Source organism: Haliaeetus albicilla, chromosome 23 (assembly GCF_947461875.1).
Source record: "Haliaeetus albicilla chromosome 23, bHalAlb1.1, whole genome shotgun sequence".
Taxonomy (NCBI): domain Eukaryota; kingdom Metazoa; phylum Chordata; class Aves; order Accipitriformes; family Accipitridae; genus Haliaeetus; species Haliaeetus albicilla.
The window spans coordinates 7843134-7871044 of NC_091505.1; the positions used below are offsets into that span (position 1 = coordinate 7843134).

Consider the following 27911-nt stretch of genomic DNA (forward strand, 5'->3'; position numbering starts at 1 on the left):
GCCCGCCGGAGGGCGCTGTGAGGCGGGTCCCCGCCCGGCCCGGCCCCGCTCGGTCTCAGGGCGGAAGGCGGAGAGGCCCCGCTGGGTTCCCCCGGTGCCTTACGGGCCTCCGGTTGGTTGGCAGCCTCCCGGGATAGTCCGCTGGCACCGGCACCCTCCGGCAAGGGGACAGCCAGTCCCGGTCCTGCAGGGGGTCTGTGCGAAGGCGGACGGGGCGGCGGGGAACGCGGAGCGCACCCTGCTCCCGCTTGTACTCAAATTCACGTAGCGCTACATTATTTGCATTTATGTAACATTAAAAAAAAAAAAAAGCCCTCACAACAGCGACCTGGGTGCATCCAGGACGCTTCCCTTTAAAGCGAAACATATTTCCACAGCCATCAAATGCGTCTGTTGGTTACGGCTTACTTCCTGCATTGCTAGCCAAAAATACTGCTTCCTAACTTTGAGTTCTGCTGCTGAGGCCCTGTGCGTTGATGCTGAAAGCGAGGAACTGAGTGAACATCATTAACAAGATTTACAAGGTCAATTAGTTCAGGCTTTGCTGATGTGCTACCAGAGAAAAGGGGAAAAAGGCATGGGGAGGGGAAAGAAGTGGAAAGGAGATACAGGCAGTGACCAGGATCTATGGAGCGAGGAGGTAACAGCTAGTAAGAAGGCAGTAGCAGTGGTTTGCTCCAAAACAGTATGTCTGCTCTGTTTCTTGTTATAAAAAAAACCCAAAACCATAAAACCCCAGACTGAAACCTTAACTGGTCTACATTCAGTACCTTTTGACAGTGCATCCAACAAAACAGCGTAAGAAGATGCCCCTTAGCCCACCTTTGGCAAGAATGCTCTTCTGCTGATCCAATACTGTATTCTCAAATCAGTAAAAGAGCTAAAAGACATCTCTCTAGTTGTCTGTAACTCAACTATTTATGGCATTGTATTTCCTTGGTGGGGAGAAAGTGTTTAATGGCTAGGGAGGGGAAAAAAATCAACTATTTAAAGGAAGAATTCGAAACAACAACAAATGGGTATAAACTTGGTATACATTAATACTGCTTGGAAACAGAAGATTTCTAATCATGAAAGAGTGACATTTCTTCTAGGCGTTTGCCTCTCTTGCTTGTCTGTACAAGACAAACCTCAGCTCAAGATTCTTCCTGAGCACAGTTTTTTTCCATCCAGTCTTCCCGTGCTCCATTACTCATTTTTGAACGAGGTTTTATGTCCTCGTTCTGGCTGATAAAATGAATCAGCAGATGACATCAGCCTTCCACAGCACAATCTAATCCTTGGAGAAGATGGTGGTTGGTGTGAGTTTGTCTGTTGTTATTTTTTCTCCTGTGTAAAGGGACCCGCCAAAATAAAACCAGTCATAAAAAAAAAAAAGGATGTCACTAGCAGGATCTAAGATTACTAAAAATGAATACTTAAAATTGCACCTTCTTCTCACCATTTCTGCCAGCCCAGTCAAGTTTATATTGTTTATGTCCTACTTAGTTTCCTGTATCTCACAAGCTATCACTGCAAAAACAACAGAGCAAGTGAATCCTCTGAGGGAACTGATTTTCTTTTGTTTCTTTTCTTATTCATACAAAAATACATTTTTTTACAGCTGGAGAGTGAATTTCATTGAACATAAATTTATGCAGGCAAGTCCTTTGTAAGTACTATTCTGAATATAATTTTTATTTCCTAGAAGATCGCTCTGTATTTCTTTATACTTTGTCTCGCATAGTTGTAGTTAATAAAGAACAACATACACTGTCCTTAAAGTAGCTACTAGTTGATTCTTTAATCATTCCTACATTGACATCATCCTGCATTACTATACAGCTTCTAATCAATCACACCATGTTTGAAATTTGCCTCAGACACCCTTGCAGTGAAAACATCAAGTTCTGGATTGGTTTTGGTGGTTTGTTTTTTTTTTTTTTTTTAACTCTGTAAATAGTTTGGTCACTATCAATGAGTTGCTTCTGGATAATACAGTTGTAGCTAACATCAGAATGAGGCACAACACTGAAATCTGTCACATACTGGTTTTATTAGTAAAGATGGTGTTGGATCTTGCTGTCATTTCCTAAGTTAAATTCCATCCTACTCTGACGCTGTCTTCCTCAGGCACATCAGGACCTAACAAGAATATGTTTAAAGTCTCACGGGAAACTTCTGAGATCAGGGAGGCAGAATGAACCAAGCTGTCAAAGAACCCACTTTTCTGCCTGTGCCATCCCCACATACAAGTTAGAAAAGCTCTAAATTTAGCACTGCTCAGAGGTGTTCAGTTGCCACTGCTTTCCAGGACATTCGCTGGAGACTGCTAGAGTGCAACGTGCTCTGACTCCATTCCTTCATTGGTGGTGGGAGGAGAAGCCCCTCCAGCGAGCAGTTGGGTTGTCCGTATGACCGATAGTGAAAATTAGCAGATTTGCCTATGATAAACCATGATGTCTGTGGCCGAGCCCAAAATAGAACCTCGCACTCCCACTCCTGTGACTTAATCACAAGCCTGCCTTTCTGTACTAAGAGCGATTCACAGTGCCAGCTGGCTTTGTAGGTTGTAAAGCAGACTTCAGAAAAAGGAAGCAACCAAGAAACTTCTTCAATCTCTGTCTGTAACAAAAAGCTCACACTAGAAGTAATGCCACTGATGCACATTCTAAGCATAGCCATGAAATGTTATAAAACAGACCTGTATTAAGGATTGTGTGTCCTGCACTTTCTATATAAATTCGTGTATTTCCTCTGGCTGGACAGCTTATGTTCTGGAAAACTAATTCTCCTTACAGTCAAAACTTATCTGTTGGGCTAAGAACTTTTTTCTTTCTCTTTTTTTTTTTTAATAGCCTCTAAGCACAATCGCCCACTTATATATAAAGTATTTCTGAGGTAACCTTGTTGTAGATTAAACCCATCATCATACAGGCTGATTAGAAAGTCCTGACAGGGAAGTTAAACATGTTAAAAAAAGAAAACAAAACACCACCAGGTACTTTTTCATATTACCTTAAAGAAATTTAAGTGCAACAAGTTTTCTGTGCAGCCAGCCGGTGGATGGCAGTGTTCAACCCATCATTTAGTTGTGTCTGGCTGGAAAGTGGTTGTGTAGGTGAGCTGCTTCTCACTCAGCAACTGATCACATCGGTATGTAGGGAAAGAATATTTCATCAGTCCGCAAATTAGTTTCAGGAGTCAAACCTGCAATCACAGCCATCTGCAATAAGCAAGGTTGTATCGTTGTTATTTCTGAAACAAAACTATGCAAGTTTCCTACTGTCCCTTGGAAGAGGTCTTGGTGTTATTTCAAAATTAAATAGAAGACAAAGGTTTGATTTTTCCTATCAACTGCACAATCTAAAGGTAGGGAGATACGTAGTCTCAATATGGAAAGTTATCTTAGCTTTTAAATTACTTGAGCAGTATCTAACATCCAGACATAATTCCTGGAATGACGTTACCAAGCCACAAGCAGAACCATAGCCAAGAGTCTTACCTGCACGTACTTAAACGCGCTTTATGCCCAAAGCTTCTTCCAACCACCTTCCGCCCCAGCCTATTCCTGAAGCTCCCAGAGAAAGTTTGTCTACGTGCACTGGCTGCCTGACTTCAAATCAAACCCATTTGATGTTGCAATCTCTGCGTGAATACTCCTGTGCATTAAAGTTGGTTTACTTCAAATCCACTTTAGCTAAATGAGAACCCAGAATAAACAAAAGAGCTGGCTCTACACAGTCCTTTGCACCAGTTTTACCTAAAGTAATTTTCAATGACATCACATGACTTGCACAGGCAGGGTTTCACCTTTCCTTCCTGTCCAGTATTAAGAAGAAGGTTTTTGTAAGAGTAGGGCAAATCCAGGGTCTGCACAATCTAAGTAGCTAACAGATGGGATAAAGCCTAGAAAACTGCAGGTTGCAGAGCAAATTGTAACTATTCTGCAAGAGGGAGATGTGGGATAATTATGCCACTCAAGATCTCTTTCTAATGTCTCAGAAATTATATCTTTTGCATAAAACGAGATAGCTAATACTGGCTCAAAATCATATCTGCGGAAGAACTCCATATTTTCTTATTGCCTCTAGAAACATCAGATCCACTTCTGAAGCAAGGTGCTCAGTCTCCCATATTTTTTGTGGCAATGCTTTCCATAGTTTTATTATTCACTGTGTAAAAGTGAATCAGTTCCTTCATCCACCGTGTAAAAGTGAGTCATCCTTTGATCAGTTTTGGATGTGGCACTTTAATTAATATGATATGGCACTTCTTCTCAACACGAGAACACTGCCAGAGTGATTTCCTTAACATCAGTTTTCCCTGTCTCCTTTGCCAGAGGAAATACAACTTACTGTTCATTCACGGAGTAACTCACCATACTGCTACAGCACCATGCACGATTCTAATAGTCAGGATATTCCACAATTGCAAAAGCCTACAGTCTGCAGCAGTTTGCTCCCTGAAATACATAATATAAAATAGACTGTATTTACATATTATTTGCTTAATTACAGATAAGAAACTGTTTGGTTTTTTTTTCTGCAACCAGGAGGCACAGTATGAGGTTTTTATTTATTTGTGTCAGTTAGTACCTCTGGTAGCAGAGGTGCTAAGATGGGAGACAATGCTGGGTTGGAACACATTGTACTTAAAAAGGAAGACAGCATTCCTATGCCAGTCACAAGCTTAAGAAAATTAAATGAAAAGCCTCAAAACCACTGCACTGGCAAGCAGAAAATGATAGATATTTGTGGCAGAGTTTAACAGAGCTCAATATAAAAAAAATATTAAACTATTAATTGTTTGTCACTTTATTATTACAGAATAATTGCCAATGAAATTAGAAAACGGAAATGTACTTTTTGTATAACTCCTCTCATAATAGGAAAAACAAAATATTAACAGCACTGTCTCCTAAATTAGTAGGTGTAGAACTTCTTATCTCCTATTTCTGTACCCCACCCTCAGATCTTAAAAGAAATAGCTTTGTATGGCTACATTAAACTTTTTAATTACAAGTTGAAACATTGAAGTTTCTCAACTTACTGCATCTTTGGAAAAGCAGCAGGTACGGAGTAGATGAATACAAGGACCCTGCAGCTGCAAACCGATCTCGAGTTCCAGTTTGCCTGTTTGGGTTTGGAAAAACATACGTAGAAAGGAAAAAATCACATAACTTAGAGACAGTGTCTTTGAAATTTAACCTTTTGTACCATCAAAACATCTTTAAGATAAAGAAAAATGCAAACAAATGTCAGGGTATAACAGACTCCTAGAAAACCTTCCTAATGCAAGGAGAACCAGCCGTTGGAAAAGGCAACTTAGACCCCAAAAATATTTGTAGGTAAATGTAGTATCTTTATCGTATCAACTTTTATAGTGAGAAAACACATACATGCTTTTTTGGCACACAAAGTTGTAACAGAAATACACTCCCACGCTAAATACGCCCCTAACAATTGTTCTCAGGTTGTAATTGCATAGATAGCAATCAGAGCATCTGAGAAAAGGAGTGCTTGGTACTCACCTCTGCCTGTGGGCCTAGCCTTGTCTGCATCCTATTATCACTGACCACTGTAGTTACAACCGTATTACCTACCACAAGGGAAGAAATAAGGTGTCTGTTTTTAAGAAGGGGGACAAAGGATATAAAATGTCCCATGTTTTACAGCTGTGCTTGGAAGATCACAAGAGACAAACAGCCACTGAAAGCTGAAGGAGTATTTGAGTGGCTGCCCTAAACGGAATTTCCTTGGGGACCCTGAAGAAAGAACAGCCAAGTGCCGAGGCCTGGACGGTACCTTCAGGATCGTGCTGGTGAGGCGCTGACACCCTTGGGAGATGCTCCGCTGCAGGGAGCCGACTGCCGTACGGTACTAGGAGACACAGGCACCGCGCGTCCACTGGTTAAACACATACAAGCTAGTATAGAAACAGGGAAAAGCTGATATTAATCCTTACGCAGTATCACTCAGACGAAGCAGCGGTGGATGGGCTACCTTTGTTACAGGACAAAGAAAAACACGGTGTTGCACCACACCCCTGTAACTAGGCCTTTGCACCGCCGAAGCGAGGCGACTGCCACGAGAGTAACTCTTTTTCTCTGGGGTTGTTTTAAGACAACGCACACACGCGATGACCGCCCGGCAGCGGGCAGGCACGACGGCCAGGGGCCTCCGCTGTGCGGGCCCTCAGGGGCGAAGGGCAGGGCGGGAAGCCACGGCCCGGACGGCCGCCGGCACCTCCTGGGGCCCGGCCCTGCCCCGCTTTGCGAATCGTTCCTCAAAAACACGCGTGAAAATGCCCAAACACCACACTGCCACGCCGCCCCGGGACGCCCTTCCCCCCCCCCGCCCCGGGGGTCTGGCCTCCACAAAATGGCCCCCGCGGGCGCAGCGGCCACCGCGTCTGGGGTCGAGGCGGGACGGCAACCCGGCCGAGCCCGGCCCGCCCGCCACTAGCCCGGCTCCGGCAAGGCGGGAGGAGCGGGCGGTGCCGGGCCGCGCCCCAGAGGCGGGTCCCCGCCGCTGCCCAGCGTGCGCCGCGCTCCGCCCCGGGGTGGCGGCGGGAAGGGCGGCCGGCGGCTGCGGCGGCGGCCGGAGGGGTAAGGGGAGCCGGCCCGCCGCGGCCCTGTGGGAGCGGGGCGCTGCCGGCGGAGGGCGTCCGCCGCTGCGGGAGGCGCTCCCGGGGCGGGGCGGGCGGGCGGGCGGCTGGGCTCGGTGCCCCGCTCCTTCGGGGGAGGCGGCCGCGGTGCGGCCCGTGTGGGGAAGGGGCCGCGGCCGGAGGGCCGCCGTTTCCCTCCGTGCCGGCCGGGCCTGGCCCGCGCCCGCCGGGGTCCTGGCGGGTGTCGGGCTCAGCTCGGGCGGCGGCGGCCGTGGCCCGGGCGGGCCGGCCCTCCCCTCCCCTCCCCTCCCCTCCGGCCGCCGGGGCCGCGGCGGGCTCGGCCGGAGGAGCGTCACCCCCTCGCCTCCCCCGCGGAGGCTGGGCCCGGTGGGTTTCCCGACTCCCGGCAGCCCGGAGCGGGGCCCGGGGGTGGCAGGGGGTCGGCCGCCCCGCGGGGCTGGCAGCCGGGCGTAGCGGCTGCCGGGGCAGGAGAGCGGGTCGGGCCCTGCCGCCGGCTCCGGTTGCGATGAAACCGCCGGCCGGGCCCGGGCCGCGGGGCTCCTGTCGGCCGGCGGTGCGGTAACCCGACTTGCGGTGCCTGGGGGATCCCGCTGGAGCTCGGGCACCTTCCCGCCGAGCGGGGGGACCGCGGCCTTTTCGGCAGCTGCATCCATGGAGATGGGGTTGGCTTGCGGTTTTCTTTATCCCCACCTCAAAACACGCAGCACGAAGTAGTGACGCTAGGAGCGTTGGCTTCAAAACGCCCCTTTTGTTGCGATATTTGTGTGAGCAGCGACACTTCTGATCGTCCCTGCTTCTCACTTAATTTTGCGCAGAGCAAGCTGAATAAACGAGTCCCGTCTGTTGAAAATGCGTTTAAACCTCTTGTCCAAGTGACTCTTTCTGGTAAATGCTTTTCCCTGTGTCATAAACTCTTTCTGCGACTACCGATCAATACAAACGCTTGCCACGTTGCCATTTGCTCATAGGTGCTGTCGCATACCCACCTCTGCGGAATTAAGATATTTCCTCTGCCTCGAGCTCTTCTTCGGCTCTGCTGGCGGGACTGCTCGGGGGCTGCGCTGCGCACGAGGGCAGGGAAACCAACTCTCTGAAAAGTAACCTGGCAAAAAATGATTTATTTTTTTCCCCCCTCTCCCCTCTCAGCTAGGTCTCTTTCCTGACCCAGTTGCCAATATGGTCTCAGAAACAGTTGTGATGACCCAGGGCCTGGTATGAGTGACCAGCTGGGAAACTGGGGGTGGTGAGAGCTGTTTGAGCTAGGAGTACTGTGAGCAAATGTGATGGGCACCTTGGGATCAAATTATTCTCACTCCCTGCATTTTGTTCATACGGACTAAATGGGTGTTTCAGGTTACAGATTGCCAGGCTGTTAATGTTTCCCTAAAGTCTAAATTTGTTTTAAAATATGAACTTGGGTGACATGTTTTAGGGTGTTCTAAGATAATTTAGTTGATGTAAAAAGGATTGTGCAGATACTCGGGAAAATCATTTCAGAGTTACTGATTTATCATTGTGGTTTCCTTTAAGGCTATGAAAGGGTTATTGTAGTACATTAGTAACAGCTATGAAAGGGTTATTGTAGTACATTAGTAACAGCTTTGGTTTCCATTGCAGTGTCATGGGGAGTATATTTAAGTGGTGATAGAAAGTAGGCTTAAAGGAGTTAATTCACTGTGTACGGCACTGACCAAATTAATACTGTGCATGGGTTTGGGATTCATCTGTTTTACATTGGAGAGTGTTACAATATTGCAACAAAAATTACTCAGGGGCTGGAGAAAGTGCAGAGAGACTATGAGAGAGCTCTCAAAGAGCTCAAGCTATGTATTTTGTATAAGAAAGATGACCAAGAGGTGCCTGGATTATAGCATGTAAGAGGGGAAAAAAAGCAAAAAACCCCACAAAACCACATAGATGCTAAAAGGATGTGAATCTAGTAGACGAAGGCTTACAAAAAATCAATATGTGGAAGTGGCTTCCATTTCAAGTGGCGAATAAGTGAGGAATGGAACAAACTGCCCGTGGGAAGTGTCAGGCTTTCGTATTGCTGTGTTTTCAAACCAGAGCCAGGTGCCTTCCTGGAAGAGATGCTTCAGCCAAATATGGTTTGCACTGGTCAGAGTAAGTGGTCTAACAGCCTGTTGCGGTCCTAATCATCTTGAATCTGTTCTAAAATACTGTATTATTTTAGGCCCATGAGACATAGGAAGTTGCTGGGTTTCACAGGAATTCCTCAGCAGAGCTGGGAATTGATCACAGATCTGTAGATTCCCAGGTCAGTATCTTGGTTCCTTTTTATACATTTAAGTAGCACCTTTTTTTTTAATTTTGAGTATATCAAGGTTATGAGAACATGTGATCACAGAAGAAAGGCGTGCAGGTAGCAAAGGACAGTTCACAGCCTGCAGTTATTGTAGTAAACCCTAGTGCAAGGGCAAATGTGTTCCTGATGTTATAACCATGGCAGAATGGCTAAAAGGAAATAATAATTTGGTAAGGGGGTCAAATGTCAGATTACTTGTGATTTGTCAGTTGGAACAGTTAAAACCTAAAGTTAACAGCTTATTAATATGTCGGGGTTGATTCCAAAAGGCCATGCTGCTAAGCAGCAAGCCAGTGGATCAGCCGGTAAATAATTCTGTGCTTTGTACACAGTTATGTGATGAGAAATACATTTCTGATGCTTGAAGAGCTCCTGGCTATGAAGAAGAGTGGGGAGGAGCAAGGATGATGGTCTGCACTGGCAAACCACTAGAGCTTAGTCAGCTCTATGGAGAGACTTTTGGGCTTACTTTTAGGTGATTTATTACAGTAATAGGAATATGGTTGCAGCCATGACGGTGTAAGGATGTAAGTGAAGAAAGATTTGCAAGGGCAGGATATCAGTTGGTTTAATAGAAGATGTACTTGCAAAATGGAACGAGCTTTTGGGTACACCAGCTCTTCTTCAGGCTTGACTTTCCTGTCTCTACAGGTTTCAACACCAATGTCCTGGACGTTTGAAGCTGCTGCACCTCAAATCTTAGTGTGATGGAGAAAGTGTAGTTGATACTAACATTGTAGATAGCTTTAGGAAGCTCTTTATCTTAATGCATGGTGGGCAGAAAGGATTCTAGAGACTACTCACTTTTTCAATTTTGTAGTAAGTACTTAGGGTGTATCTGCTTTGCTTATATGATATACTGAATGTGTGTCTGTATGTATATATATATATGGCTGTATTCAGAGATTAATCCTGAGATATTCAGCCTTGCCTGACAAAGTTGTGGTTAATTCTGAGTGCATTTGGCAGCAGTTCCTTAACAGGAGCGATTCAGTGCTGCAGTCTGTGCTGTAGCTGCTGCTGCTTCCAAAGATTCCTGGTTATTTTTTTTAATTACACTAGCTTTTCCTTCAGTACATATGTTTTGTTTTTTTTCTTCATCATTCTGAATAAAGTATAGTCACCCTCTTTACCAGACAGCTTCTTGCACTGCACTTGTCTTTCCCTGCAGACTCCTATACTGAAGGCAAACAGGCATTTTTCAAGTAATGACAGTATAGTTTTTAACCTGTGACAACCATCTTACAGACTTTTTTTTCATGTTGCCTCAGTGGAAGCTTTTATGTGGCACTCCTGCAGTTCTCTGTGTATATGTATCTCCCCCCCGCTTTGGTTTAGTCTGTATTTATGTAAAAGCAGTGGCTAAAAAGAAAGAAAAATATAGCATATGGACAGCATTAAAATATACTAACCTTTGTTTGTTACTAACTGCTGAGATTTTGTGCAAGAAACTGGCACAGATGGTGGTTTGCCAACTTCTGCTCTTTTTTCCTGGAAGTTGGGCCTGAGAAGTCCTTGCTAACCACTGGAAGCCTCTCTGTAAGCCTTTTGGACACTTAAGCATATGAGGGGGGGAAACCCCTTATGATTATCCTGTTTGTACTGGGTATAGAGATACTGCTATATGAAGTTCATGTATCAGAACTTAAGTCCTTTAATCAAAAAAATGGCATTTTACTGTTTTGATTTCCTGAAAAATTGATGTGGGTAAGGTAAAAGTTGTAAATATTTTCAGTGCGGTTGGCACTGAAATTGGGAGATCATCTTAGGAGCTGGCAAGATCCTTTGAAAGATACTTGGTTTCTTATTGTTAAGCATGAAGTAGCTACCCTAATTTAGGTGGTTCTTGGCTAGTAAAGGGTAGGTACCCTTTCTCTTCTCTTATCTGTACCTTTTTGCTTAAGTATTTTGAGAGATGAATCCATTGAAGTGCTATGTTTAGTGTGGCATTATTAAAGAAAACTTGCAATGTGTAAGCTTAATTTCAGCAGCCTGATAGCTTACGTCTGTAAGTACTTATTAGGGTGTACCCTGTTTTGATATTTTTTTCCCAGCAGGTAATTTCTAAACTGACCCTAAAATATACCTCTGTGCTGGAAATAACACTTCATATTACTTATTTTTCCAGTGTAGATAGACCTTGATGCAATTTGCTTGAGTGTTTTCTTTTAATGTGCTCATATCTGGGCATTTGAAGCTGATTAAATGCAGCACACATCAATATAATTCATCAATTTTTAAGCAAGCAAGCATTTGATCCAAAAGACATTGCTCTAAGAGTCAGCGAACTCTGGTTTTGGCAGAACTGCATGAATCCTGCAGTTAGGAATGCTATGCTGAACATACTGAACTTTGAGTCCTCAGAAGAGCATGCCAGGAATGGGTTTGGCCAATGGTATGATGTCAGATTGTGAGCCCCTGATGTCACAGCAGGAGGAGACATTTAGGAGTGGGGTGTTTGAGCTTGATTGACAACCCAGTGCGAACTTGAGAAGAGATGTTCTAGTATGCCAGGGTAGGGAGAGACATTCTCACGAGTGTAGTAGTATTTGGTAGTCACCTGGGGTCTCATTTGCTCAGCAGGTTGTCTGTGTTTGTATAAATACACGGCAAGCTGGACTGCTAAGTCTGATTCTGCTTCTTCTGTGACAGGTGACTTTTGATACAACCAGACATTTTAGTGAAGGAGCTACAAGGAAGAGAAGCCTGGAAAGACTAAAGCTGCAAGAACAGGAGCACATTCGAAAAAGGGGGGAAAAAAAGAGAGGGGGTTGAAAGGTGAGAGTGTATTTTTAGAGAATGTCCCATTTTCTTGAGATTTGTTACACTACCTCATACCAAATACAATCCAGAAAGAGTGGCTACTGTAAAAATCCAGGCTTTGAGGAAACAGGAGTCGGAGAACTTGAAGCAGTACTATGTAGTTTTCAGTTTATGTGTAACTGTTAGAAAGAAAAGCATCATGATAATTCTGTGTGTAAGGCATCAGATGGAGGGGTCTGGGTTATAAGAAAGGTTGGACTAAAGACATCCTGAGGTCCCTTTCAGATTGGACTATACTAGGATTCTGCAGGCCTGGAGTGAAATTGGAGAGCTGTTGCTCTCAAATTGCTCTGAAGCTCGATTGCTTAAGATTCTGCATGTGGGCTTTTTGTATTGCTCTGTGCTGCAACATCACAAATTAATGTCTTTATGCCCTGAAGTAAAATGAATATAATGTACATTTATAGGTGACTTCCAGTTGACTGGAAGGTCCAAAAACTAGAGATGAACACCTTTTCATCTTTCCCTCTACCCCTTTTTACGTGTCATTTTTTTCATTGTTATCTTTACGGCAGCATTCTTACATTTTGTATATGAGTAATAGTAGTATAATGAAGTTTTAATTCTGTAGATCATATGTTTGGATAGCATCCTAAACTGTCACTAGTAATTAAGCATGGTACACACCTTCATATCTTAAAAAAACCCAACACTTAGAATGCAGAGCATAGCAACTCTAATGCTAGGTCTCTGAAAACATTGCTATGCTTCCATTGTCAATACCTTCTTATTCAAAAAATTAAAAAAAAAAAGTTTAAACACTTACTTGGTGAACACTTTGTTCCTTGAATTTTTTGGAGTTTTCTGTGATGTGTCATGTTGGTTGTTCAGTAGATCTGCTTTCTACAGGACAAGGTTTCCAAAAAGTAGTGACAGCTTGTGGTGGTTTAACCCCAGCCGGCAACTAAGCCCCACACAGCCGCTCGCTCACTCCCCTCCAGTGGGATGGGGGAGAGAATTGGAAGAATAAAAGTGAGAAAACTCATGGGTTGAGGTAAAGACAGTTTAACAGGTAACACAAAAGTCACACATGCAAGCAAAGCAAAGCAAACCAAGGAATTCATCCCCCGCTTCCCATGGGCAGGCAGGTGTTCAGCCATCTCCAGGAAAGCAGGGCTCCATCACGCCTAACAGTTATTTGGGAAGACAAAACGCCATCACTCCGAATGTCCCCCCTTCCTTCTTCTTCCCCCAGCTTTCTATGCTGAGCATGATGTCGTATGGTCTGGAATATCCCTTTGGTCAGTCGGGGTCAGCTGTCCCGGCTGTGTCCCCTCCCAACTCCTTGTGCCCCCCCAGCCTCCTCGCTGGTGGGGTGGGGTGAGGAGTAGAAAGGGCCTTGGCTCTGTGTAAGCACCGTTCAGCAATAACGAAAACATCCCTGAATTAGTCTTGTAATATCTCTTAAATGGACCAGATACTAATCTGTAGGGGAGTTTTATTAATTTAAGAATTAGGTCCAAATGATTAGTCTCTAGTTGTGTCCGTGGAGACAAATGACGATGTGACTCTGTCGTCTTGGCTGTGCTTATAAAGCAACCCTAGAATATAAACCATTGGAAAAGACAAAGAACTTTCTAAATATGTGCATCAGTTGGATGCATGTCATCTATGCGCCATGTTTTTTCAAACATGTTATCCTAACAAACAAGATTCCTTGTTAGCCACATGTGGATTGTTGGCAACTGGTTGCTTATTATTAGGACTTCAAAGACTTGCATCCAATTCCCCAGGACTCGGAATGTAAAACGAGTGTCATCTAAATTGTCCCATATTGATAATTACCTAGAAAAAGACGTGGTGATGAAAAGAAGTTCAAGAGAGAAAAAAGAAAGCTAAGCTCGAGAGGAGAGAAGAGAGGCAGATAGATGGAGATGAGAAACATCCCCCAAAGCAGCAGAAGGTACCAGCTGAAGAACAGCAGTGGCCAGAGAATATGCCTGAATGGGAAGAAAGGAAATCCCTGCTAGCTCAGAGAAGAGTGGAGTCTGTCAGACTGCTTACAGTGCTGTTAAACCGTGTGAAAGTAAGACTATTTTAAAACATATTTTAAATTTTGAAGGACATTTATTAGAGCTTGAATAATTCGCTAGACATTTGATGTCTTGATGCTAATTCAGAAGAATGCCTTGGGGACTGACCGAACGCTGAGAAGGCCTGAGGTCAAGACTTAGAGTCTTGTGACAGTCTGCTCTCAGTCTTGCCCTGAGAGCAAAGGTAGTGCATTTCCACCCAGAAACTTTGCCTTTGATGCTTGTTTGAGGCCTTCTCGTTACTGAATAAAAATAGGGCTGGGAGGGCTGTATCAGCTCTACTAGACTTGATCCAGCATTGCAAACAAGGAGTTTCGGGGCGGGGATGCAAATGATGCTATCTCTGCTTGTTTTGGTCTCATGTCTGCAAGTGAGAGAATTAAATTGGCACGGATTATGCCAGTTGCATTTCTAATAGCCTCTCTTTTGTGGCCGAAACTAAGCTATCAGTTTTATTCCAGTTTGATTCAGCTAATGTCTTGAGAAAGTCAGCAGAGGAGTGATAAAAATCTGAGTGTTTTCATACAGATTAATGTTTGGAGGTTTATTTTGGTGCTTTGGGCTAAAAAAAAGAAAATTTTAAATAAAAACAGGGGTTTTCATTTCTCAGGGCTGCTAACATGGCTTTGTCTTCACTATTTGCTAAGCAGAAATTTGCTTGCAGCTTTTAACAAGTGTATGTTTTCCCCAATCCTTAATGCTAAAGATTTCTAAAGGACTGTAATTTACTAAGAGTTCAAGTCAGAGGCTAGCCTTGCTATTCTGCATGACTTTTAGGGCCCCATAACATCTGACATTGGCCGCCTTAAGTTATGAAGGTGATATGTTAAATAAACTCCCATTTCCTGGGTTTCACCACTTGGAAAGCTTTAGATTGGTTGTATTTGGACCCATTTAAAACAATGTATAATACAGCAATTTATTCCAAATAAAATATTTGATCTGCAAAAGCGTAGTAATTTTACTGTTGCCTGCAATACTAGTTGTTGTGATGCTGTGATCAAACAAAGAATAAATATTTTCTTATGCAGTTGCAGTGAGATAGATGAATTGGTTGAAAGGACCACTTTCTTATTTAATTGAGAATGCAGCTTTTGGAGATGATGAAATATCTGTAGTTCTAACTGAGGAATAGTGAGATTGTACAATCGAGCTCTGAACTAAGCCAAACTTATCCCTCACCTATGTGATTCTTCTGACTGTGGGACTGTTTGCTTATGAGTTTGCAGTTAGCACTCATTATAGCGCTCAATAAATGTACATAATCACTTTCCTGACTTTTTATTTGAAGGATTTTGTGCAGTTGGCAAGTCAAAAAGTGGATCCTTCATTGGTCGTAAGGAAGGACGATTCCTTTTCTGAAACAGCATTAAAAGGCATACATCAGGAACTGGTTAACTCCCATTATCATACGCACAAAGAGTTGAAACATAAGGAAGAATTTAAGTGCCCATTAACCCCAAAAGGTAGCAGCTTATGTAGCGAGGAAGGAGATGTGAGTAACTTCCATGCATCTACTTGTCATATAGTCAGGACGATTTTAAATGATCCCTGTACAGCCCCGAGTTCTGATGGATTGCCTGGCAGAGATGTGTACAACTCCTTTGGCTGTGGATCTTTACTGATTACAGTTACGCAAGACTGCAGGGTCATCGAATCTCTCGATGGAAGGGACTGCCCAACACTGAACGTAGTTCACACACAGACAGTGTCTGATGAAGACAGTTGCAAAAAGCAAAAGGTTTATGAGACTGATGAATTCATCCATTATTTACTAAACTACTATCAGACACCAGGCTATGCACGTGTTTGCTTAGAGCCAAAAACCACTGCGAACAAGTCCTGGTGGAAGAGAGTGGTGTCTGATGATAATAGTGGTTTTGACATAAGCTTGAGTAACAAACATGGTCAGCACTTCAGGGATGTGAGTCCTGTACAAAACTTCAACAAGAGAATTTGTAGTAGTGATGATAATTATAGACTGGTGATCACTGTTGCGGAACTTGAATCAACAGACTCGGTGTTAGAAAACAAGGCCTATGGGGTTAGGCTTGCAAAAAAGTTGCAAGTGCAGAGGAATGACTCACACGCTGTTGATAACTTACCACGTGCTGGACTGAATCATTCTTTGGATTGCACTGCTGTTACTCATGATATGGAATTCAAACAAGAAGATGGTAGCGATGAAGGTACTGTACCACACAAAACACATAGATCTGCTTGCAGATTAAAGGATTTGTTGGAAGAGATCAGTGATTCTGAGTACTTTAGAGAGTCATGTAGCAGCTCAGTGAAGAGAACAGAAAGAAGGTGTGAAGAAATTTACAGCAATTGTAATACAGGGTGCTTGCCTGCAAGAGCCGGGGAAAGAAAATTACTGGTTTACCTTAAAAATGTAACTCTGGAAGGTCAAGAGAAGGAAAGCAGCAAATGTAGCTTCTGTTCTGATTCTGTCCATGAGGGCTTGGCAAGGCAGTGTGAACATAAGCTTAAAAAGTCGTGCAAGAGGTCTAGTAGTAAATTAAGACATGGAGGACAGAAAGGTGAGAGACAATCCAGGGAAGAGGAGAGAAATGCTCGCAAAATGAAGAAAAAGCGAAAAAAGCTTTCTTCTAATCTTTTATCTGATGAATGTGGCTTTTCAGAGATGGACAGTTGCACGCAGCTGGAGTCACTCAGAAAGATGCAAAGAAAATGTAAGAAAATGTTCCACAAAAAAGTGAAATTCAAGACACTTCACACCACCATGACAGCACCAGATGTTACCCCTCGTGATGGCTCACCATTTCAGGAGACCCTCCAGAGGACAGGTGAGAGAGAGTGACACCAGAACTAAGGTGACTGAATTTGACAGGTCTCTGGCAGGTGAGGTTAGCTGCCACAGTTCTTACAGTGATGAAGGGTAGAGTGTTTTTAAAGAGAGTTTTAAAAAGTATAGACATGGCATAAAAAAAGAGTGCAACTTCTCTGCAGTTAAAAGTTTGTTCAGTTTAGCTCAGAAACACTACGCACAGCTGCAGTTGGAGAGTAGTATTTGTTAGTTAGCAGATAGGTGGTTATTCTGTTAATAACATGCATGCTAACAACTGAACAGGCTTTAGACAAAATGTTAGGCAACTCAATATGTGGTGCATCTGGGTGGGAAGTACTGTCTGAAGTTAGTGAATTCATATATACGTAGTAATCTGATCTCCATACAGGACTGCTACGTTTCTGGCTGTTGTTACTCACAACCCTTTCACAATTTACTATGCTTCCAGTTCCTTGGTGGATACCTTACAGCTACCTCCCCATACCCTTTCTCTCCCTGCCCGCTGACAAACTAATTTCAACTTTTTAATATACTTATCTACAGGAGATGAGAGGAAATTAACGTTGAGAAGAGAGATGGATGCAGATGTCAGAGGATGCCCTCTATTTCCTCTTGAGATCATTCAGACAAACCCCTGCTCAGATACTTTCTGTGGAGCGGAGCCCAGAAGAGGATGCTGAACAGCTACTATATAATAGCTTTTAAGTTTTTATATAGAAGTGGGAGAAGAAAGCCCTTTGACCGTTAAAAGGTATACGAAATACTGGAGGATTTTTGCTTAGGTAATTCCTTCAGTTAGAATATCTAACTGGTGTAGTGAGCCACAAAACCAGAATCTGTGTTTGCCTTTTGGATAACAGAGGACCAAAACTTCCCCCAGGACCAGACAAACTTTCATGGACCAGTTGCTAAGAATTTGAAAGGGTACAGATTGAGATCTTGTAGTGTTACACTCTGATTAAATGTAGGGAACCATGTAAATATCAAAGTTAAAATATTTAGTAATAACGAGTCATTGGAAAAAAACATCGTTATGGAAATCCTAGAGCAAGCATATGAAGTGCCTCCTCGATCAGACTGTTAAAATGATGGGACTGGAAGGTGTGTGGGACATTTATACTCAATTGCGGGAAGTAATAGATTTCCAAATATGAAAAAAATCCCATCTTCTGTAAAACCCACACTGGAAAAGTGCTTGTTTTCTATTCACAATTCTAGAGGTGTTTCTGAAAACTTGCTGGTCTTTGGGAGGAAGGATTTCACTGAACTTGTGCTAGTAGTAGATGTAGTGCTTCCAGGAATCTGAATGATTGTCTAAGCAAAGCTCTGAATGTTAGGTAGTGAAAGGGCAATGCTTGTCAGCATGCTGACAGTCCCCATATATATGCAGGTTGAAAATTTGTTCACAAGGTTTTGAAGGCACATGTAGCGAGATAGCTATTTAGTATGAGTTTGCTTACAAATAATTTCCAGAGGAATTGTGAAATGTTGTCAGATTTGTGCTGCATGTAGGTAAAAATGTGGAAATGCAGTCTAGGAGCTTGAGTTATATCCATATTTATTCAGCTGGCTATATTTAGAAGACGGCCGCAATTGCTTTTGGACAAAGTCCCTTAGCAAGATATAGAGGACCAGTCCTACTAAGTTCAATACACTGATTATTTCAGCTTTCTTTTTAGTATGCTTTATTTATTACATGTCAGTATACTAAGTTAATGTGATAATGTTGCCTTCATTACATAGAATCTTACCCATGTTTGTAACTTCTGCTCTAATAAATAGTAATAAAAAAAATACATTGTAATTGTTCATCGTAGCTAGGTTTTCCTCCAGTGTTCAATACTGGCGACTCCTACAGGCATCTAAGCCAGGTTTTATCAGTCTTCTCTGTTCACATGTTCAGATGCCGAGTGCCTTTTCAGGGTCATGAATGACAAATAGTTGCTACTCAAAGTACTGTTAATCTATTACTTTTATCTAAAAAGATCTTATTTTCTTGACAGAAGTATTTTCTGACTATTTTGGAGAACATTTATGCCCCTCTTAAGTCTCCTTTTTAGTATTTTATACAGTTATAATGAAGATCAACTATTGTATTTGTTGACCATGTAAAATGTTTCAGTTGCACTGATATAACATACCAAGGGTGTTTTTTCTCTATGCAATATTTGCGGATTAAAGATGACAAAACTTCCCCTTCTGTCAATCTATAGACCGTTCTGTGTCCATAAGTACCCATTTCCCATGAGACAGGCCTTTCGATTACAGGTGAGGAAGTATTTCTTTTTGTTAGTCCGGGAGAGCAGGAACTAAAGATTTCCTTTGGTGTAAATTTCTAGTGTTTTATCAATATGTTGTCACAATACTCAATAACAAATAAATACACCAGTTCTGTAATTGCTCCTTGCGTTCACCTATATTGATTGAAACTGATAAAGGAAATCCTCTATCTCCAAGTCCTCATTCTGTGTAAAACATTGTTAGTAAATAAAATACATGTGCACTTTAAAATTTGAGACACCATTGTAATCTTCATACTGAAACAGAACTTTTGTGTTTCCTGTTTGTTTACTGGAGGCATTATTTAGAACCTGTTTTCAGATGTTTTAATATTAATGCCTTACTTTTTCTATCAACACACTTAATTTAAGCCCTATCCTTTCATATGCTGGGCTGCTCAGTATAGTTTTATTTATTATCCTGAAGGCTGATCGTTAAAGATACATAAAACAGTTTGCTTTAAAACTTTTAAAATACGTAGCTTTGTAGATTAAATTTCAATAGAGGAATAAATGTCACATCTCAAGTGTGAAAGCTACAGAATGTTTAGACAATTAGAACCTTTAAAAGGTGAAAAGATGCATTAAAAGCAGCATTTATAGAGTTCAGCAACGGAAATGTGTAACATTGCTGGCATAACTTCACACCTCTCAGTTTCAGCCTGGTGTGTGCTGTTGTACCCAGCTGGCGTTTCAAGAGGTTGTTTTATGGCAACACTCTTTACTCTGGCATGTATGAAGCAGGGCCCTGAGACTGCAGATCCTGCAATCAAATCTGACTTTCTGTACAGAACTAATGAAAATGCCTCCTAATAGAGCTAGTGAGAATGGAAGTCTTCTCAGGGGAGCTGTCTGAACTAAGCTGGAAACACATGGCCTGTTGGTTGTACCTCGTGCTGAACGCTGAAATCAAAATCCTATGGGCTGTTTTTAAAGCAGAAATACACAATGCCCATTATTACATCAGTCCATCTGCTTGAAATACAAGAATACAGCAATTACGATATAAAGCCCTTTCTTCTTAATCCAGAGATTCCAGGCAATGCATAGGAACTCCTCACCTTTTGTAAAACCCCTTACGTAACTTTCGACATAAGCATTCATTACTGAACGTTTTTTTGTTTAACTGAAACAGCATGAAGTAAGAGCTAATAAAGGTATTAAGAGCGGGTAGAGTCCAGATAAAAGAATATCTGAATTCTTCAAAGCAGTTGGCAGTATGCCAGAACTGGTTGGAAATGAGATACTACTCAATTGTTTTGATTTGTCCCAGAGCACTTGTGTGTGACAGACACACACAAGTAACGGGTGTTTGGACACTTCAGATGAGGTAGATTGCTGACAGTCTCTGCTCTTTGTTGGTCATCATGTCCTACTTGGTTAACGTACAGTCTGATAAGCTGCCTGGCACAATTCTTTTTGCTTCATCGTTCCAGCCAGTCACTGTTGAAGGAAGGGATCAAGTGGCAATGAACAGAGTAAAAAAGAAGCTAAAACCCATCCATTTTCTCCAGCAGCTTAGAAGGAAATAAAATTTGTGCGTGCTGCTTCATGAAACCACTGCTTTTGTAACTCAGTTCTTCCCCTTTCACAATAAATTCTCTTTGCTTTCTCTGAAAAAGCAGTGGTCTTACCAAAGTGTAATACTTCCTTCCCAAGAAGCACGGATGCTTAATGTTAAGCTTTGTCTTGCGTTACTGCCAGTTTTCTGTGTACTTTTTATTTATTATTATTGTTCTTTGTGATGCATCATGTTGTAATGTATGGATTAATACTTAAAATAGTGTTCAGTTCCTCAGGATATGTTATGGACTAACTTAAGAGTCAGATGGTTGGGTCCACTGAAGCGTAGGTTACAGCCTAGCCTAGTTCCACTATATGACAGCCTTCCAAAGCTCCAGCTTTTGCACAGTGTTAACAATTACTTGGACCGTTTTATGCCTAACTCTGTTTTTGCAACAGCAAAGCATACTATACAACATAAATGTGTTCTATATTTAATATTCTGTTAAAGTTACACTGCAGAACCGCATTTACAGGCATTCACTTAGAACATGTTATACTCAATCTATGCACTGGATAACGTTCAGACATTAGAGAAAGACGATATAAAACCAGAAACATTGGGGGATTAAGTATCACATTTAGTTGCAGTAAATAAAAACAAACACCACCATTATGCAAGAGTATTTTATTTTCTGCCTTAAACAAATAAAAGCACATTTCTGATTTGAGGTAAACCATTAGTAGTAGTTTGCAGAGTATAAATGTCTCTAAAAATAAAATAGCAACACAAAGGTCATGACAAGATTTACATTTGTCTCTAGACCTTCATTAGGTAGTTCATACAGTACCACTTTACGCAAGCTATCTGGCTCAAGCAACCACACGGTTCATTTGAAGGCCCGGTGTAACCAAAAGAAAATGCCATGACAGTGTTAGGACTGAGGGAAAGTCATTCGTTCTCACCACAGATGGTCTCAGGCACTTTAACATGTTGTGTCAACTTGTTTATGAAAGCTGCTGTTGCACAATGCACTCTACTTCCAAACAATTTTGCCTAGTTTACACCTTCCCACTCAGGACTCTGTTCATCGTTTTTGTCCTGTTGCCAAATGGAAGCAACTCGTCTGGACAGCTGAACCAGAGAAACTAAATAGGGGGGGAACTATACCAGACAGGCACCCAAGCTGAATCACTTGGACAAGAAACACATTTACGAGTGATCAGCAAATCATTAGTTATCTCCTTCGAATTTCGGAGAAGGTTTTGCAGCAGTATTTTGGATGATGGAGCACATTTACATTTGTCCTTGGTCAGATCCATTTACCCAGGCCCCTCTGGCAGGAGGCTAGGTTACATAGTCAGAACAAACCTAGTAATTACAGAGAGATGTAAGCTAAGGGAGCAAATAAGTAAAAAGCAATTCAAAGGTCAGGCCCCCCCGGAATAGCATTGCTGGTTATGCATGAGATGATTGTGCCGTTTCTTTTAATGGCAACGTTCCAAAGCAACAAAGGCCTCAATACAGAAATGGCTTACACCATGTTATTTTATTTTGTACAGGGAACTTGTGTAAGTTACATTGACTGGTAACATTTGTCTGCTAGTTAAAGCTGCATGTACAAGAGCACTTGTTAATCATGCCATACCAGCAAGCCTTTTTTAGGCCTAGGAATCAATAGCAGCTGGTCTTCCCTGTTTAATATCATTTCATTAAAGTTCACAGAAGAGTTAGTAAGAGGGAAAGTGAATGAATAGTAGTCCAGTCAAGTCACACTTCATGGTGTACCTGTTTTTTAGGAATGCCTAGTTATACTCAGTATCTAAACCTTTGTAATACTTCAGATGTGCTTTAAAAGTAAACAAAGAATATTAATCCATGCATAATTATGCATGACTGAATACATCAAGTATTCATCAGTCCTTATTAACTTCCTAAGTATCTAAAAGTGATTTAACCTCTCAAAAAGTCTTACCTTTTTTTAAAGCAGTTAGTGTTTCATCTGTAAGTTGCTATGTAACTCCTTAAAAGCCAAATTATCTTACATAATATTGAATTACATTGCACCACAAATGAGTACGATGCTTCATGGACAAATTAAATATAGTCCCTTTTCTAAAAGAATTACAACCCAAGGCCCAGATCCTGCAGAAGCTAACACAAAACAGGATTTAGTGGAATTTGTGTTGCATATGTGAAGTTAACTCTTGTGCTTGTGTCCACAGTGCTAGGTTGTTAATGAAAAAACGTGATTTCAACCTACTCTGCACTAAATGGTGATAGAAGAAAAACAGTAATAGTCCTTTATTGCCAAAATTGCAGTTTACTTTTGCACAGACATTTTTCGTGCATACTTCAGATTAAGCAGGTTTAAAGGAAGACAAATCTTAGACCTTTAGTAGTTTACCACTGAATTTGAAAAAGAAACCTTTGAAAAGAAACAATTCACTGTAACTCTGGACCTTTTGTAAGCATTGCTGCTGTTGCAACTTGTATAACAGAAGTGGAATGTTACAAATGATCCTCTACGATTCAAAAATAGATTGGTCCTCACTGCACTCTCTAGTCTTTGTTTGCATCCTGGGCATCTTTTTCTTCTTCATCAGAGTATACAGTAGGTTCCTCCCCTTCTTTCAGCAGCTTACCAACATGGTGATATTTAACTGGGGAAAAAGAAAGAATCCAAGTCATAATTCTGCCCTGAAGATGTACCTTTTTTAACTCCTATGTCTGTTTCCTGAATTAACAAAATGCCTATATTAGAATGAAACAGCTCTCAGCGACTTGTTGCAAACACTGGGGGGAAGGTGAAAAGCCAAAATCAACTACCTGAACTACTATTAATGTTGTAGTAAGTGTAAGAAACATGCAAAGTGCATGTAACCTCCTAAGCCAAAAGGGGAATGAATGTAAAGACACATGTAAACTGAGGGACTCATCCAGCAAAAGAAACAGAATCCTGGATTAGATTATTTCTCTTGCCAATGTCAAAGCTCGTTTTCAACCAATGGCATTGTTAGAATATTTACGTTGTATATTATACATGCACGCACATGCACACATGTGCACAATTTTCAAGGGTTTTTATTTTTTGTAATATATGTTGAAAATATCCAATAGGACAGAAGAAAGATCCTTTCTTCCAAAGATAAAGACAGATCTGTTATCCGATTATGCAGCTAAGCCTCTGCCTTATTTTATATCTTTCTGGACATGTAAAAACACCAAGATCATATACATGTAAGAACTGAGAGCTATGTTGCCCATCTGTCAACTTCAACAAAGCAAAAGATGCCTCTGACTACAGGTATTTCGGACTAGCATTGTTGTTATAATTAAGAATTTAAAGCAACTAATCGCCAAATTTACTAGAAACATAGTAATAAAAAGAGTGCAGTTCACTGTCAGTCCTGATGTCCACCTCTTGAAAAGGTAGATTTAAACACTCGTTTAGGTCAGGTATTTAGTAGCATAGCTCTGGTTTCTGCGACATACTTGTTAGCATCATAACACAGCCATTCAGTGTGGCATGATTAACAGTCTTAAGACAGGAAGAGCGCCAAAATAGTAGGGCCACATCAGGTCAGAACCGAGATGTTCTAACGACATTATGTGGAGGAAAGCTCCATTCTAGCTAGTGATAGTAAATCTTTAATACTGAACACTAGACTTAAAACCAAAACCCATCTGATTTCCACTATATAACTTTTTTGTATACGCAATTTCCATCATATATATACCTGTAAAATTCACCAAGGCAAACAGCTGATACATGTACTTTTTGTCTTAATGGAGTAGAAATAATCCCTTTGGTGTTCACTTGCCTAAAAGGCATCATGAGATATGGAGGAATTATTTTTCATCAACAAGATATACAACAGGAGAAAAAACCAAATCATACCAGTGGGCATGCCCTGGTACAAGGTCAACATAGGAATTTCCATAAAACTGTGGTATGAAGTTCTCCTTTTTGAGCAGCAACTTGAGGCACACAACACAAAACAGTTGGAATTGCCTTTTTTAAACTTTTAATACTAAGCATAGAAAAACAAGGCAACTATGAAAAATACCTCCTTCTGTTAATTTTAGAACAAACATCTCAACTGCGCAAGTTGCCTTTTTTCTTCTGCCATCCTGGCCATCACTGGCACGTTAACGACCAGGCTGTTTCCAAGCACAGAGGTGGCATTTGCCCATTCCTGATCACCTTCTAGGGGAGAAAGTCAGCTGGGTATAGTTGTCCATGAATCTGATAAAGCCACCAGCAAGGCCATGCAGAGTAACTTATTTAGAGTTAAAAAAAGTTTTATCAAGAGCTCCAAGGGGAAAAGGCCTAGTTTAAACAGACTTCAAAACTCAAAAAACCCAAGAAGTAGTAATTCAAATGTAACTCTTGTTTCTGAGAAGCTGAACAGGACATAAGCTTCATTTTTCAGAGCATTAAAATCTTACCATCTCTACAGATAGGTTCTTAACTGTGTCAGAAACATGCTCTTAATTTCCAATTCCTGTCAACTTTTTGGGTGGTCTTATAGATCTTATCCTATGCCAGAGTGCTTTCATCTCTCCTACTGTTCTCTAAGGAGCAGAGAGGGAGAATGCAGAAGGAAAATCTGACATTTCCCTTGATTCTTTTGAGTAACAGTAATTCTAGTAATACTTAGTAAACTGAGGTATTTAGTCAAAGTAAGTTTCCAGACTGATGCTTCCAGCTGGTAACAGCCTTTTAACCATTGCTTCCCTTATTACACACTAGTTAGCTACTTCTTTGTAAATAGGTTTAAAATTGCTTACAAGTGAATTGTGACTCCCAGTCCCTCAAGGCCTCTTGCTGTGTAGCATTGAGATCAGACAGGTCATCATAGTCATCCCTCAGAGCCTCCTTATCCAGGCAGAAAGTGGCAAGACCTCGGGATGCATCTCTTCCAGCAAAAATCCCATACGGGCCCTCTTTAAAATAAAAACATAAGCAGCATTATTACAGAGGTAATGGATGCTGTATGATCTTCATGGATCAGAGTCCCCAGACTGAAACGGATCATGGTTCCTACCCTGACCTGTGAGTCAGAGGTGCCTCAAACTTCTGAAACATTTTAAAGTTTTATTCTTGGTAATAAAGGAAAACAGAGGAAGAGGACAAGAAACAAAACCATGGGAAGAGATACTGAGTTTGCTGAAACATCAGGACAATGAACGGTGCATGGAACATACGAACAGGGTAAGAATAAGCATACAAATTGGGAAAGCACATCCTTAGAAAGAGGAACAGGGGAAGCCTTTGTAATTTGTAAGTCTGAGGTGAAAGGGAAGTTTTCTAAGAGATGCTCCTGACTTAAAGAGTGAAAGGATGACTTGACAGAAAATGTGGTGGAGATACTAGAAATTACCAACTTGGAAGAAATATCTGTTAAAACTTTGAAGACGCAAGATGAACTCAAATGATCAAAACATGCAACTCACAGTAGATCAGAGATATCTTATCAAGACAAACCCTTGCTAAACTTCATTAACGATTAACCTGCTTGCATGACAAGGCGAAAACGCAGTATCACATGTTGCAACTAGACATTGAAAATTCTTCTTAAAGGAGCTTAAAGAAGTTAGATGTGAACTCTGGTTACTGTAGAGAGCATGCCATCTTCCACACCTCCCAGAGTGAGCTTTTTCCTAAATTCATCAGAAGAATCTTACCTTTCCGTTAAAATGAAAACCAAACTAGCCAGACACTGTGATGAACCATTCAGCAATTACCAAATTGGATACAACAGGCAGCTTTTACTGTTGTCAAGGAAGGTAGTATCCAAAGCATGGTCCTTAAATCAAGTTGGTTTTAGTTTGCACAAATACAAACCTGCACACCTAACTCAGCTGTATGTATCATCTTGACTGCTGCAGAATGCAAAGTTACAGTCCAGCACCATTCCATGACAGTCTCCAGTCTGTGTTTGGACCAAAAGTAATAATTTCATCATGCTTCCAAAGACGTGGTGTCTCTTGCACTATCCTTGTCTCTGAGTAGCACTGGCAGCTCACTACAGCAGCTACCAGCTGTCTGCACAACTCAAGAGTGGTTATGCCAGACAGATCCTGGTACAAATTAACAAGCCTCAGTGAGGCTGTTTAACAGGAGCGCCTCTGTTAAAAATAAAAACCCATGCCCTAGCGGAGGTGATTAAATTCTTACACCTGGGTGCACATACTCCCACCCACCTCATCCCTAGCTGCTCTGTAAGTCTCTGCATAGCTTATTCAATCTTTGCACGTTTGAACTGCCTGCACTCCTGACAGGAAGCTGGCTTAATCTAAATGGTTAGGTATTTAGCATATATATTATGCAATAGACGGATGTCCACTAGAAGTTGGGAATGGAATGTAAACACTTCACTTCTGCTGCCCGGCATCAGCCAAAGGCACCCGAGGCTGACGAAGCCGCCCAACCCAACAGCGGCACAACCCCTTACGGTGCGGGTAACCTGCCCTGGGAAAATAAAGGCAATAAGAAACAACGTAGGCTGGCAAAGCCGGGGTTTTTACAACACCGAGGCCCGACACCCGAGCCCAGGCGACAGCAGTAATCCTGCCCGCCGCCTCACCCGGGGAGGCAGGTGATGAGAGCGCTGCCGGTTGTGGGATCTTGTCACAGGCCGAGCTGCGCGCACCCTTCCCAGCTCTAAAGCAACCCGAACGCTTTCCAAATCTCCGGATCGTGAGCAGGGGCGAGAGGGCACGGGCAGCTCAGCCCAGCGTTTATCCCGCAGGCCAGGAGGCGGGCTAGGCATTAAGGCGGAGCACGCCGATCCCCGGGCCGCAGGGAACAAATTCCCCCGCCAGCACCGGCCCCCCGGCGGGGCCCAGCCGGGCCAAGCCGCCGAGGCCTCCCCCACCCTCCTCCTCCTCGCCGTGATCCCTCCGGCCAGCGGCCCCGGCCGGATCCCGGGCACAAAGAGCCGGGGGTTCCCGGGCCGGGCCTGCGCCGCCGGCCCCCGCCCCGCCCGGCCCGGCCCCTCACCGGGCCCGTAGAACTTCCTGGCGCGGCTCACGTCGAAGACTTTGCCGTTGATGGCCATGAGGATGCGGGGGTCGCGCACCCCGTCGTAGGGCCGCAGCTGCGCCAGCGTGAAGTCGCGGCGCTTCATCTTAGGCAGCGGCGGCGGGTCCGCCTCGCCCGCCGGCGCCGCGGGCCGCTCGCCCCGCAGGATCTGGTAGAGCAGGAAGAGGCAGAGGCCCAGCAGGCTCAGGTTGAGGGGGGAGCCCACGATCTCCAGCAGCAGGCCGCCCCCCTCGGCCGCCGCCGCCGCCTCCTCGCCGGCCGCCGCCGCCGCCGCCTCCTCGCGGGCCATCGGGCTCGGCTGCGCTCCGGCACGGCGGGCTCTGAGGCGCGATGCGGCGGGCGGGAGGAGCCGGCCCGCCTCAGGCAGCGCTGAGGGGGCGGGACGCGGCCGGCGGGCGGGCGGCCCCGGGCGTGTGGGGCCGGCGGCGGGAGGACGGGACCGAGGGCGGGAGGAAGCTGAGGCGCGGGCGCGGC

The 27911-nt window shown here is 43.1% G+C and overlaps 2 protein-coding genes and 1 long non-coding RNA gene across 16 annotated transcripts; 1 reads left to right on the forward strand and 2 right to left on the reverse strand.

The window, feature by feature from the left end:
• Window positions 1-1342: 1342 nt before the first annotated feature.
• LOC138690708 (uncharacterized) lies at window positions 1343-6428 on the reverse strand. The gene is made up of 6 exons (XR_011329485.1): window positions 5787-6428; window positions 5513-5580; window positions 5032-5114; window positions 4361-4444; window positions 2998-3189; window positions 1343-2124 (listed from the first exon to the last, which is right to left on the reverse strand). It is a non-coding gene; the product is annotated as an uncharacterized lncRNA (long non-coding RNA).
• Window positions 6429-6497: 69 nt separating this feature from the next.
• Window positions 6498-19119, forward strand: LOC104312783 (A-kinase anchor protein 17B-like). 14 transcript variants are annotated; one of them, XM_069811083.1, is made up of 8 exons: window positions 6530-6589; window positions 7760-7852; window positions 8804-8887; window positions 11588-11713; window positions 13548-13784; window positions 15083-16334; window positions 16437-16601; window positions 17147-19119. In XM_069811083.1, exons 5-8 carry the CDS (start codon window positions 13695-13697, stop codon window positions 17281-17283), a joined length of 1644 nt encoding a protein of 547 aa, XP_069667184.1. In that variant the 5' UTR covers window positions 6530-6589; window positions 7760-7852; window positions 8804-8887; window positions 11588-11713; window positions 13548-13694; the 3' UTR covers window positions 17284-19119. The 14 variants fall into 14 exon arrangements, 2 of the variants coding, with proteins under 2 accessions (XP_069667184.1, XP_069667185.1); XM_069811084.1 differs by having other exon boundaries at window positions 15083-15980; XR_011329473.1 differs by having other exon boundaries at window positions 6529-6589; window positions 7756-7852; window positions 15083-16601.
• Window positions 19120-21058: 1939 nt separating this feature from the next.
• On the reverse strand, window positions 21059-27839 carry PGRMC1 (progesterone receptor membrane component 1). The gene is made up of 3 exons (XM_069811087.1): window positions 27396-27839; window positions 25181-25336; window positions 21059-23049 (listed from the first exon to the last, which is right to left on the reverse strand). The coding sequence occupies exons 1-3, from the start codon at window positions 27724-27726 to the stop codon at window positions 22949-22951; spliced, it is 588 nt and encodes a 195-aa protein (XP_069667188.1). The 5' UTR covers window positions 27727-27839; the 3' UTR covers window positions 21059-22948.
• Window positions 27840-27911: the final 72 nt, after the last annotated feature.

Excerpts from the sequence above, each read along its gene's own strand:
- LOC104312783 (XM_069811083.1), top strand. The coding sequence starts at position 13,695 with ATGCCTGAATGGGAAGAAAGGAAATCCCTGCTAGCTCAGAGAAGAGTG. Across the intron at positions 13,785-15,082 it reads TGCTGTTAAACCGTGTGAAA|GATTTTGTGCAGTTGGCAAG; the intron begins GTAAGACTATTT and ends TTTTATTTGAAG. Across the intron at positions 16,602-17,146 it reads GGAGACCCTCCAGAGGACAG|GAGATGAGAGGAAATTAACG; the intron begins GTGAGAGAGAGT and ends ACTTATCTACAG.
- PGRMC1 (XM_069811087.1), bottom strand. The coding sequence starts at position 27,726 with ATGGCCCGCGAGGAGGCGGCGGCGGCGGCGGCCGGCGAGGAGGCGGCG. Across the intron at positions 25,337-27,395 it reads CAGGAAGTTCTACGGGCCCG|AGGGCCCGTATGGGATTTTT; the intron begins GTGAGGGGCCGG and ends TTTATTTTAAAG. Across the intron at positions 23,050-25,180 it reads CTGGGAGTCACAATTCACTT|TTAAATATCACCATGTTGGT; the intron begins GTAAGCAATTTT and ends CTTTTTCCCCAG.